General features: G+C 36.8%; 1 protein-coding gene and 1 non-coding gene across 10 annotated transcripts in view; one reads left to right on the top strand and one right to left on the bottom strand.

Moving 5' to 3' along the window:
• The window catches only part of MAST2 (microtubule associated serine/threonine kinase 2), a 219,843-nt gene that overhangs the window by 96,451 nt on the left and 110,422 nt on the right, over window positions 1-12,970 (bottom strand). For 4 of the 9 annotated variants that reach the window (XM_053895900.1, XM_053895896.1, XM_053895873.1 and 1 more), the window contains one exon: window positions 1,942-2,136. The exons of 2 other annotated variants lie outside the window; for them this stretch is intronic. In XM_053895900.1, the coding sequence (XP_053751875.1) occupies window positions 1,942-2,136 (195 nt within the window). Of the gene's footprint in view, window positions 1-1,941; window positions 2,137-4,878; window positions 5,179-12,970 lie in introns of those variants that run through there. 3 more of the 9 variants (XM_053895891.1, XM_019449453.2, XM_019449451.2) reach the window with 3 other exon arrangements.
• LOC128775959 (U6 spliceosomal RNA) lies at window positions 9,158-9,263 on the top strand. The gene has a single exon (XR_008420937.1). It is a non-coding gene; the product is annotated as a U6 spliceosomal RNA (small nuclear RNA).

Below are 12,970 nucleotides of genomic sequence, written 5' to 3' on the forward strand. Positions count from 1 at the left end.
GTATGGGAATATTTAGTAAAGAATGTTATGAATATGTCATTTTGGGAAGAGAAAACCTGGGGCTGCAAAATAATTTAGGTTCAGAATATACTATATTACTCAAACGAAGTATCTTAGATGCAAAAACAGAATACTTTTTTTTTTTCCTAACAAAAAGCTTAACAAATACCTATTGATCAAACACACTTTCCTTCTTGAAAAATTATGATTGGTTTCAAAGATACCTCTCTCTTGATTCTTCTCATTTCTAAAAAGCCACTCCTTTTCAGTCCCTCCGCTGCTAGTTCCTCATCTCCCCAATCTCTCAAAGTCAGATGGCCCCAGGGCTCAATCCTCTGACATTTCTTCCTTATCAATAGACACTCATTGGATGATCTCATAAATCTAATCATTTGTTTCACTTATACACTGATAATTCCTTATAAATCTTCAACCCAGACTTCACCTATCTTTAACTGAATGTCTACTTAGCTATTCTTACAGTTTCTCAGTCTCAGTTCACGGTTCTTCCAGTTTCCTAGCTGCTCAACCTCAAATTCTCAGTCATCCTTCACTCATCTTTTTATCAAACTCTGCATCTAATCCATCAACAAATCCTATAGATTTTACCTCCAAAATATATCCTCAAATCTGACCACTTCTTACCACCTGTACCACCGTAAGTTCAAACAACCATTGTGTCTTACCTAGAATGTACAGTAGCCTTACTTACTTACTTACTTACTTGCTTACTTACTGAGAAGGAGACACACAGTGTGAGTAGGGGTGGGGCAGAGAGAGAGGGAGAAAGAGAGAGAATCTCAAGCAGGCTCCATACTGTTAGTGGAGAGCCTGATGCAGGGTTTGAACTCATGAATTGTGAGATCATGACCTGAGCCAAAATCAAGAGTCCGGCACTTAACCAACTGAGCCACCCAGGCACCCCAGGTACCCTTCTAACTATAGCCACAGGGATCCTTTGGATTTAAGTCAGATCATAACATGTTACTGCTTCAAACCCTCCAACAGCTTCTTATGTCATTCAACATAAAAACAAAAATCCCAGTAATGGATTTAAAGCTCTACTCCATTTGGCTTCTCACGTATGTCTCAGACTTCATTTCCCACTTTTTACCTCTTAACTCATTCCACATGAGCCTCACTGGATTCTGTGGAAGAACACATGAAGCAAGCTCTTAGGTCAGGTCTCTGGCACTTACTGTTGCCTCTGTCTGAAACACTCTTCCTTCAGATATCTCTAATTCTAGCTCTGTGACTGTCCTTCAGGTCTTTGCTCATATGTCAACTTATGAGTGAGGACCCTCCCTGACTATCTTATATAAAATGTCAACCCCTATGCCTCACATTCCCTATTCTCCTCATCCTGTTTTCTCCATATCACATATGTCCATCTGTTATATATTCATTCATTCATTTGTCTCCCTCCACTAGAATCTAAGTTCCTCGGAGGGCAGGTATTTTACCTCTTTGTGTTCATTCTTCTGTTCTTCATGCCTAAAACACCATCCAGCACATAGTATTACTCAAATGCTGATTATACGAAAAGACAGAAAGAACTGAAGAGAAGAAGGTTATTTTCAGCAATATGAAGAAGTCACTTAACCTACTTCAGAATCAAGTTTTCCTGTTGTATAAAATGTGGCATTTGGACTAGCTAACCTTTAGAGAGCTCTAGCATTCTGCCATGCTATGCTTCTTCTATGGAGGGGTCAGAGGGCTGTCCAATAGTCACAATGGGCACATAACTGTCTTAACTACTGATATGCTATATTACTTTCTCTTGAATTTTGAATACAGCAGAAATCTCTGAAATTCCTCTTACTCTTCTCTGTGACTTTTATTCTGTTTCTTCCCATCATTAAGGAGAAAGGTCTGGGTTTTTACCTACTTGGCCAAAAGCAATCACTAAGGCCACACTCACATCACAGCAGGTTTCCTTACCTCCACAGCAGTGGGCGGCTGGAACAGGGACTGCCAGGACTGCTGTGAACTTGTGGGTTCAGGAAAAAGGCAAGAGGAGAAGTAGCCAAAGCACAATCAGCACTAAATGGGATTTTAGTGAAGTAAAGAGCTGGAGCCGATGTGGGTGAAAACATGTGCTGGTTTACTTCAGATCCTCGGCAAAGAGTAGAGATTCTGACAAGGTACCACAGTAGAAAAAAGAAGGGTCAGGGATAATTTCTCAACGAAAAAGAAATATATTCAAAGTGGGTTAGTTTAGGCAAAAGGCTCAAAAATAGTGGTCAAAAATCATTCTCACATATCATACCTCAGTGTAGTGTTGGCACAGAATGACCATTGAGACTAAAACTTAATCCACAGAATTAAAACCAAAAATTTAAGCTTTGGGTATTCAAAGTATTTAGAATTGGCTTCTGGAAATATATTATAAGTTTACTACAAATCATCAATTAGCAAGAAGTAATATTTTATGTTCAATGACTAAAACTTCCTAGAGAAATGTGTATGTCCGTAAAAGTAAAACATTAATAGTTCATAAATTAGATTATCTCTACCATAACACCAATTTATTTAGCTAATTCTTGACTAATGAGTACATTAAATAACATCATTTAATTCTGTACAATAAATTTTGCTTCTATTTAAATTTTAGTATTTTAGTTTACTTTTTTCCCCTAAAAACAACCTAGCCCTCTTGATGTGTTAAGTCTTAACGAAGACTATTAAGTAAATAACCTCATTAGACTGAAAACAGATGGTAAATATGGATTTCTACTTTGTTGATCATTGATTGATATGTCACAGATGATGAAAAATAATTGACAGATGCACAGCATTTAATTTGCTACAGTAGGAGCATGGCTTTCCATACAAACACCATATTTAGCCACAACATTTCAAAGATTTTTTAAAAACTTAGGTATCACACAAGCACCTGTTTAAAAATGTTAGTTGCCTATGTTGTTACTACTGGCTATTTGAATATGGTGACATTTTACTTGTTTTAATTACATATATTCAAAGGAAATATTTACTACTAATTATTCCTGTAGCTGGCTTCAGCATATTTCTCAGATGAGTACACAAAAAGAGGATACAAAATGATAATGTAGAAGGCAGAAAATTATTTAAAATTACCGGTGTGCACAAATTTCCACAAACTCAACATATTAATAAAAATTACAAGAAGTAGAAATATTAATTTTGGATTAATTCCTCACTTTCAAAAAGAATTTTCACTTTTCTAAGGAACTATTTCAAAACTCAACTCCCTAGTGTATACAAGCTACAGCTAATTAGAACATACAATAAGACAGTTCTTATTGGGGCACCTTGGTGGCTCAGTCAGTTAAGCATCCGACTTTAGCTCAGATCATGATCTCACAGTTCATGGGTTTGTGAGTTCAAGCCCTGCATCAGGCTCTCTGCTGTCAGCACAGAGCCCACTTCAGATCCCCTGTCCCGCTTTCTCTCTCTCTCAAAAATAAATAAAAACATTTTAAAAACTATTTTGGGAAAAGACAGTTCTTATTAACCTAAATAATATTGCTTATGGAGTTATAAATCTTATCACATAAAATGAGGCTTAGTCATGTTGATGAATATATAATCAAGATTATAAATCTATGAAAACCAAATCTCATTCTCTACTGGCTAGTAATTAACACTCTGCAAACTGGTTATACACTGAGGCTAGAGTTTAAAAAGGATTGTTTGAAAAAGGAAAGGTGATTTAGAAACTACTTACTAGCTCCTCAGGGGGAATTTTCCTAAGTTAAATTCAAAATCACTAATGATTACCAATAGCAGTGCACCAACAACATTTGGAGAGCATGATTCTGACCACTTATGTTTTCTTAAACTACAAGCTTAATTTTAAAAATTTAAAGTTTTACTAACAAGTCCTTTTTACTTTAAATGATACTTTAGTTCATGAAGCTTCTTTTTTATGGTCTTTAACTTTTAGTCTAAGTAGGAGAATAAACCATTTTAAAAACATATGCCAATCCTTCTAATTATATATTTCAAACAAGTCCAGTCTTCCAAGGTCTTGTTGAATCATTAATTCAATCAATGAGCATCCACTAACACAGAAGGCAATGATCCAAAGAAAGCCCACTGAAGAAGTATGTCTATTTAAGTATACCACACTAACTCCAGGTAAACACTAACATTCAGGGGAAGAAAATCTGAAGTGCATTCCCTCCACCCTGTGAGTTACACAAAGGCAGTTTAAGACAGATCAATGAATGAAATGGATTCTAGGACACTTCATTCCCTGGTTCCCTAATTTGCTGATCAATTCGCTCTGCATTTCTTCATTAAATAAGCCTGAGCAGCTCTTGGAAAAGCTACCCTGAAATGGAAGCCTTCTTCCATTGCCCAGCTTTGAAATCCTTATCTAAGTATTCTTCTATTTCTATTTTATTTCTATATTGGCCAACACAAATAAAATTAGGTCACACCTGAAAGGACTCAGGCTTGGATCTGCAAGGGCAGATCTGAGGTCCTGAGCTGACAGGCCAGGGGCAGAAATACAATACCCTCTCTAGTCCAAGGAGAAGATACTTTCACTTCCATTTGTTTCCCACATTCATGGAGCTTGTATAGGCAGCTTTGACAGTAAATTTAAATACACATTTGCTTTCAAGGCAGGAAAAAAGATCTTAATCATTAACCCAGTTCCCCAGGTACCTAAGCACCCCTAAAATGATATCTAACTCAATTTACAGAACTAGAAGCTCCATGGGCCCCTGCCAGGGACCAGTGTTTTGACCTTGAATTTATGAAGCCAGCCCAGCCCTCTTGGCATCTCCAAAGCAGAGTCTTTATCCAAGCAAATGAAAGTGTGTTAGTTGGCATTAGTTCTTTTCCTGACATGTGCCAGTTTCCACTCAGAGACCCCAGCCTCCTTACTGAATCCGCAGACATGGTGCTCCCAGTCTCTCTCTCCTTCGTTTCATCATTTTCCTGGCTACTCAAGCTTTTGCCCTCTCACACTCGGGAGTCTTGGCAGGAAGTTCTCTCACACAAGGGGTATGCAGTCTATAAGCCAAAGGAAACTTACAAAGGTTTCCCAAACTTAAGAGAAAAATTAAAGCACTGTTCTTCTAAAACATAATATTCAGAATCCCCCCACCCCACCCCCACTGCAAAAGACTTAAGAGCCCAGGAGGCAGCAATGAGGCACAGTGAGGAGTCCCAGATCCCAAATGAATCAGCTGTCCTCTGATCTGCCTGACATCATTCACACTCCGCCTGTAACAAATCAGAGCGTCAGAGAGCACCTTGTTCCTCCCCAGTGACAAGCACCAAACTCCCTCCCCCACAAGTCAGTTGCAACCTCCAACCCTGAGGCCTGGTAGCAGTGAAGACTCTGGCAAAACTGTAAATACCAACTTGAAAACTCACACTGTGACAGAAATGCCATTAACTCTGGTGGTGTGGGCCACTATAGAACAGCTGTTGCAGTGGGCGGTGGATTGGAAGAAAGAATATTAAGATCCCAAATTGGTAAATTAAGGAGCTAAGAATACATGGGCATTTCTGCAACATTATTCATTCCCAAGCACAGGTCAGGTGAAGTATTATAGTCTTAATGTTAGGACTCAAAGCATAGCCATTATTCAAATTCTGAATTTGACCAATTTAAATAAACTCTGTACTCCCTCCATAAACAAAGTTTAGCATCATTTTTAATTCAATTTCTATTACTCTCTAATCACTTGAATAAGTTTGTGGTGAGAAAAGCCATAGGAAGCTAAGAAAATAAGTCCAGAAAGTATTGGTTTAATTTCAACCAGTAACTATTAATAAAATCATTTGCATGGCAGATGTCACACAAGACATTAAGGTAAGCTACAGAAGAACTCTAAAGAAGTGTAAGCTATTTAACCTTGTATGCTTTGTTTTCCCTATCTGTAGAATGCAAATAATTAAGGTACCTATCTATAGATTGTGGTGAAGATTAATATATGTAAAACAGAAAAGTGCCTAGCACAGAAGTGCTACAGAACCGTTAGCTATTATTATAGGTCTTGCCTTCAAGGAGCTAGCTCCCACTGTAGAGGAGATCAGCCCAGACACACAAAAAACCATCTGACAAAAACAGCCTGGCCTGAAGAAAGCCAAGTGCTCAGGTAAAGCCAAGTGATCAAGCAGAGCTAAACAACAACAGCTAAGGGAGCCAGAGTAAGCAAAAGTCTTGGTCCCCTGCTTCAGAGCACCTGCCAACTCATTTATCTAGATGACAAAGTATGTCAAACTGTTTTTCTAGGGTAACATTCAAAGGATTAATTCATACCCCAACCAATACTTTTCAGCTGCAGGTCACAACTCTTTATTAACTCATAAAATCATTTCAGGAAGTCAGGACCAACATTTTCTTAAAAGGAAAACAGAATGAAATAGAATAGAAAATATCAGAGTGCTTTACACAGAACTGTTTTATGAAATATGCATGTTTGTGACATCTATTACTGGTAATACATATAAATATACAAGGGCAAATACATGTGATGGGCTGCAATATAAAATCTATTTGTTATTAAGGGTCAGAGTAGGGGCGCCTGGGGGGCTCAGTAGGTTAAGCATCTGACTTCGGCTCAGGTCATGATCTCATGGTTTGTTAGTTTGAATCTTGCCTCAGGCTCTGTGTCCATAGCTCAGAGCCTCAAGCCTGCTACAGACTCTGTGTCTCCCTCTCTCTCTCTCTCTGCCCCTCCCTTGCTTCAATCTCTCTCTGTCTCTGTCTCTCTCTCTCTCTCTCTGCCCCTCCCTTGCTTCAATCTCTCTCTCTCTCTCTCTCTCTCAAAAATAGAGTTTATTAAAAAATTTTTTTTAAAAAAAGGGGGTCAGAGTCTACAAAATTTGAAAGCCACTGTTCTAATTACCCAAGCAAACTCGCCCCCACCTAGTAGCTACAGACACTCACTCTTCCTTCCATGTACTAGTCCATCACTTGGCTCTCACAGCTCCTATTTCAGAATCCCCTGTTCTCTAGAAGTCCTAATGAAAATGGAAACACTCTGAAATCTACAACCTCTCAACAAGTAATTATCAGGGTCAGTCACAAAAGCCCACACTCCCACAACTAAGAAACCAACCATGGTCTATCCCCATCTCAGGTTAAGTTAAGGCCAGCCTTAAGTTTAATCAACATTGTCCAGTCTCTAATACCCAAGCCCATGCTCCTGAACAATAATAATAGTAATATATAATGATGACATAACAGCAACGAACATTTACACATTTGTAAGTACTTACTATGTACTAGACTCTATTCTAAGCACACTACACATAATACCCAGGTAGTCCTCATCACAGTCCTATAATATATGCGCTATTATTATTCTCATTATTAAAAAAAAAAAAAAAAAGGCGGCAGCACGAGGATGTTAAAATCATGCCAGTGGTAAAGCAGAAAGTACCCTTTCTTCAATATATTTGCACCTAGTTACCCTACATATGAACTATGTATGCTAGCCAGAAGTATTCCTGTCCTCAGCCAAGTTGGTGAACTGAGGTAATCTCTAGAATCAATGTAATGAACCATTGTGCTATAAATACCTTTCAGCAGACGATTCTGACAACAGCAGCAAATACACTTCTCTCTAGCCTGCTGTGCAATAATAAATTGGGAGAGGAGGCAGAGCATGGAGCTCCTTAAATATTTGATTTTTAGAGAATGGGAGTCATATTTTATGTCCTTCATCTAACCCAAAGAAAGCATCACTCTTACTCCCAGAGTTTAACATCCCCACACAAAGCACTTTCTTTAAACTTACTGGCATTATAATACATGTGTGCCAATATTCCTGTGGCTGTGTCAGCACTAGGAGGGCTTAACATTTCCCTGGGACTGGATAGCATTCAACAATTTGAGGTATGGAAGATTAAACATCTGCTTTTTCTTATTTGTTCACAACTATTTATCAACTGCATTACTATCCTTAGGCCAGGCAAGAAGGGTCTCTGCCACAGGCTTCTCACTTTAGCAGTTCTGCAAAATAACAAATACACAAAAATAAATTCATTAAAGAAATGGGTTGCTTCTATCACACTTGTGACTTAGAATTCTGTACTGACAAAGTAGAACCCTAAAAATCCATTCTCATGACTTACACTATTCAAACCTCAGGAAAACAGTTGCCCACATGTTTCTTCCTTTGTATTTTTTAAGAAGACAACCATGTCAGATTGCTGTTATGGACTGTGAAACTGCAAACTTCAGAAAGAATTCTGCTGAGATTATAAAGTATCTGAACAGCAAAGGGCCTTAGAAGTAAGCAAAAAGACAAATTAATTAACCTGTCAAATCCTTCCTCCTCTCAGATAACATGAATAAAATAGATTTCTTGTCTAATCCAAGTATGGTTCTAAATACAACCCAACAACTATTTACTTAATTTCTTTCTGTTCCAATTCATGGTTCTAAAGATATTTATCATTTACCTCAGTATTCATAACAGAGCACATGGCAGCTGAGGAACATTTTGCAGAATTAAGGAATTCATATCACCAGTAAGTTTATTTATGTGCAGGTCTAGACATAACATATGTTAAGGCCAAAGGCTAATTTTTAATGGTGATAATTGTATAGTTAATGCTAAAATTAAAATGTTATCTATAAAAATATATACTTAGGAGCACCTGGGTGGCTCATCAGTTAAGTGTCCAACTCTTGATTTTGGCTCAGGTCATGATCTCATGATTCATGAGTTCGAGCCCCATGTCAGGCACTGATGGCACGTAGCCTGCTTGGGATTCTCTCTCTCACTCTCCCTCTGACTTTCTCTCAAAAATAAATAAACATTAAAAAAAAAAAATACATACTCAGATGTATCCAGAAATCACAAAATTTTTAAATTTTTTTAATGTTTATTTATTTTTGAGTGAGAGACAGAATGTGAGCAGGGGAAGGGCAGAGAGAGAGAGACACACAGAATCGGAAGCAGGCTCTAGGCTCCAAGCTGTCAGCACAGAGCCCAATGCGGGGCTCAAACTCACGAAATGTGAGATCATGACCTGAGCTGAAGTCAGACATTTAACCGACTGAGCCACCCAGGTACCCCGAAATCACAACATTCTTAAATTTAGGGTAAATAATTTAAAATACTTAAAAACAAAATAATTTTAAAAGCATGAAAATGTTCAATTTTTTACTTTATATTTTTATAAAAATATATTCAAACTTGTGCTCACTTTGGCAACACATATACTAAAACTGGAATGATAGAGAGAAGATTAGCTGGCCCCTGGGCAAGGATGACACACAAGTTCAGGAAGCATTCCATATTTTTATAGTTTGCAATATATTTTTGAAAACTATAAAATATATGTATTCAAACTTGATACTCTCTGAATACAATTACATTTTCTTTTTAAATCCTATAGATCATTATAATAATGAGTACAAGATATAATCATGACAGAGATAGAAAAAGCAGGAAAGTAGAACTTAAGAAATAAAAAATCTACAAATAAGTTGTACTGCTTAAATTAAAAAACAAAATTAACGAAAGTGAACAGACTTCACTGCACACAGAAGGCACACATACAATTATTAGCACTAAAGAAAAGATTGAATAAACAGGAAATAAGCCATCATAGTCAAAGAACAGAAGTAAATGCCAATATAGATGCATGTATAATTGTTCTTAATATTATTTATCTAATGTTTAGCCAAGTAGAAAGGTGGTTTTTTTTTTCCTCCTGTGGTTTAACAGCAACGTGATCACAGAAAATAGAGAAAAACTTACAGGTTTAATGTAAATTATTTTGAAATTTGAAGCTAAAATGACTAAAGATTTAAGCTGGTTGAAAAATGATGAAACAAATGGTCACTAGCAAGACTGAATAAAGACTGAAATGATTAATTTTACTGGAAAAAGAAAAATCATACCTAACTTTAAAAAAAAAAAAAAAAAAAATATATATATATATATATATATATAACTCAGTTCTATAGATTATAACAGGGACAAAAGTCATGTTAAACAACTTTGTTATATGTAATAAGTTATCTAAGGAGGAAAATGACAAAGTAGAAATGACACTGTCATTAACTTGAAACAAAATACAGGTTCTCACTTATGAGAGAACTAAGAAAAAACTCTCAATTTTAGGCATTAAGACTGTCAAACTTTCACCTGCAACTATGAGAGTTATGGAAACAAAAGTAGCTAGTCTGCTACAAAGCCCCATAAAACTAGACAAACTGTATGAAGGAGAACAAAACTAGCTATTCTGCTACAAAGCCCCATAAAACTAGACAAAGTATACGAAGCAGTAGTTTTCAGGCACTGGGAAAAGGCAACACAAAAATGCAAACCCAGAAAAAGGGGAAACATCCCAGGGTGAGAAGGCACCAGTTAGAATGCCAGGTAGCTAATCAAACATACATTGAACATACATCAAGAAAGACCACAGGCTAGACCATAAAAGAAATCTCAAGAAATTTCAAAAGACTGAAATCCTATAAAGTATGTTATCTGAACACAACAGAATTCAAAATCAATTACAATTTTTACATAATTCCCCAACATCTGGAAATTAAACCACACTTCTAAATATGCTATTGATCAAAGGTGAAATGACAAAGGAAATTAGAAAATAATTTAGATTAATTTAAAATGAATACACAACAAAGAGACTGTTAAAAACTGAGAACAAACTGAGGGTTGATGGGGGGTGGGAGGGAGGGCAGGGTGGGAGGGAGGGCAGGGTGGGTGATGGGTATTGAGGAGGGCACCTTTTGGGATGAGCACTGGGTGTTGTATGGAAACCAATTTGACAGTAAATTTCATATATTAAAAAAAAAAAATGAATACACAACATATCAAACTTTATAGTATGCAGTTAAAGGAGCACTTAGAAGGAAATTATAGCTTTAAATGCTTACATTAAAATGCTTACACTAGGGGCGCCTGGGTGGCTCAGTCGGTTAAGCGTCCGACTTCGGCTCAGGTCATGATCTCACGGTCCGTGAGTTCGAGCTCTGCGTCGGGCTCTGTGCTGACAGCTCAGAGCCTGGAGCCTGTTTCGGATTCTGTGTCTCCCTCTCTCTCTGACCCTCCCCCGTTCATGCTCTGTCTCTCTCTGTCTCAAAAATAAACGTTAAAGAAAATTTTTTTTTAATAAAAAAAATAAAAAATAAAATGCTTACACTAATTTATGCCTCTAGATTAAAAACTGAAAAAAGAAAAGCCAATTAAAATTTAAAAATCAAAATATAAGAATACATACAAGTAAAGGCAGAAATCAATGACTAAAACACTGTCTGTCAACTACATCTCAATTAAAAAAAAAGGGGGGGGCAGGAACAGAAGAGCCCTGTCATGAGGTCTAGAGGCAGCCTCAATGGTTTAGGACATGCTTCTAAAAGGAAATCAATGACAGAAAAGAAAAAATAGAAAAAATTAACAAAGCCAAAAGTGGGTTCTTTGAAAATATTAATAAAATTAATAAAAATCCTAGTAAGACAGAGGCACCCAGCTGGCTCAGTCAGTTTAGAGCCTGTGACTCTTGATTTTGGGGTCGTGAGTTCAAGCCCCACATTGGATGTAGAGTTTACTCTAAAAAAAAAAAAAAAAAAAATTCCTAGTAAGACAAATCAAGAAGCAAAGGAGAGAAAACACAAATTACCATTCTTAGGAATAAAAGATGGGCTATCGCAACACTTCAACAGACAATAAAAGAATGAGAATACCAGGAACAACTTATGCCAATAACATAAATTAAAAACCTCAAGGGGCACCTTGGTGGCTCAGTCGGTTAAGTGTCCGACTTCAGCTCAGGTTGTGATCTCACAGTCTGTGGGTTCGAGCCCGGCATCGGGTTCTGTGCTGACAGCTCAGAGCCTGGAGCCTGCTTTGGATGCTCTGTCTCCCTCTGTCTCTCTGCCCCTCCCCTGCTCACACTCTCTCTCAAAAATAAATAAACATTAAAAATTAAAAAAGAAAAACTCAAAAAATATCTTACCAAAATTGACTTAAGATATGGACAAAATGAATTATGTTAAGTGACATAAGCCAGACATAAAAGGCCAAATATTGTGTGATTCTACTCACATGAAGTACCTGTAATAGGTGAATGCATAGAGACAGAAAGTACAATAGAGCCACCAGAAGCTGGGAAAGCCTTATTTCTTAAAGGCTACAGAGTTTATACTTGGGGTGATGAAAAAGTTTAGAAATATAATGGTGATAGTTGCACAACATTGTGAATAAACTTAATGCCATTAAATTGTATACTTGAGAATGTGTATAATTAAATGTTATATGTATTTTATCACAATTTTTAAAGTTAAAAATAATTCAAAAGGGACTAAGACCCAATGTAAAAGCTAAAATTACAGAACTTCTAGAAGAAAACACTGGAGAAAATCTTCATGATCTCAGGACAGGCAAGGATTTCTTGGATGTACATAGGATGAATATTCACAAATTGGACTCACAAAAAAATAAAAATTCACAAGCTGAACAATATAAAAATTAAGACCTTTTGCTCTTTGAGAGCGCCGAATCCTAACCACTAGACCACCAGGGAGGTTGACCTTTTGCTCTTTGAAAGTTACTGTTGCAAATATTTTTCAAAGGAAAAAGGCAAGCCATAGACGGAGGAATACAGTCACAATGTATCTGACAAAAGATCTATACCTGGAATGTATAAACATCTCTTAGTAATAATAATAAACTAAACAATTCATTTTAAGTGAGCAAATGACTAGAGCACACATTTCACAAAAGAAGATATACAAATAGCCAATTTGTACAAGAGAAACATGCTCAACATCATTTTTCATCTGGCAAATACAAGTTAAAACTACAGTGAGATACCACTACCCACCCACTAGAATGACTAAAATTTAAAGTCTGACCATAACAAGTGTTAGTATGGATGTGGGCCAACTAGAACTCTCAATATCACTAGAGGGAGTATAAAATGATACAACCATTTTTGGAGAATTATGTAATTCTCCAAAGAGAATTTGGAGAACACTCCAAAG

This window comes from Panthera pardus, unplaced genomic scaffold (assembly GCF_024362965.1).
Source record: "Panthera pardus isolate Hobbes unplaced genomic scaffold, ASM2436296v1 HiC_scaffold_11, whole genome shotgun sequence".
NCBI classification, from domain to species: Eukaryota; Metazoa; Chordata; class Mammalia; order Carnivora; family Felidae; genus Panthera; species Panthera pardus.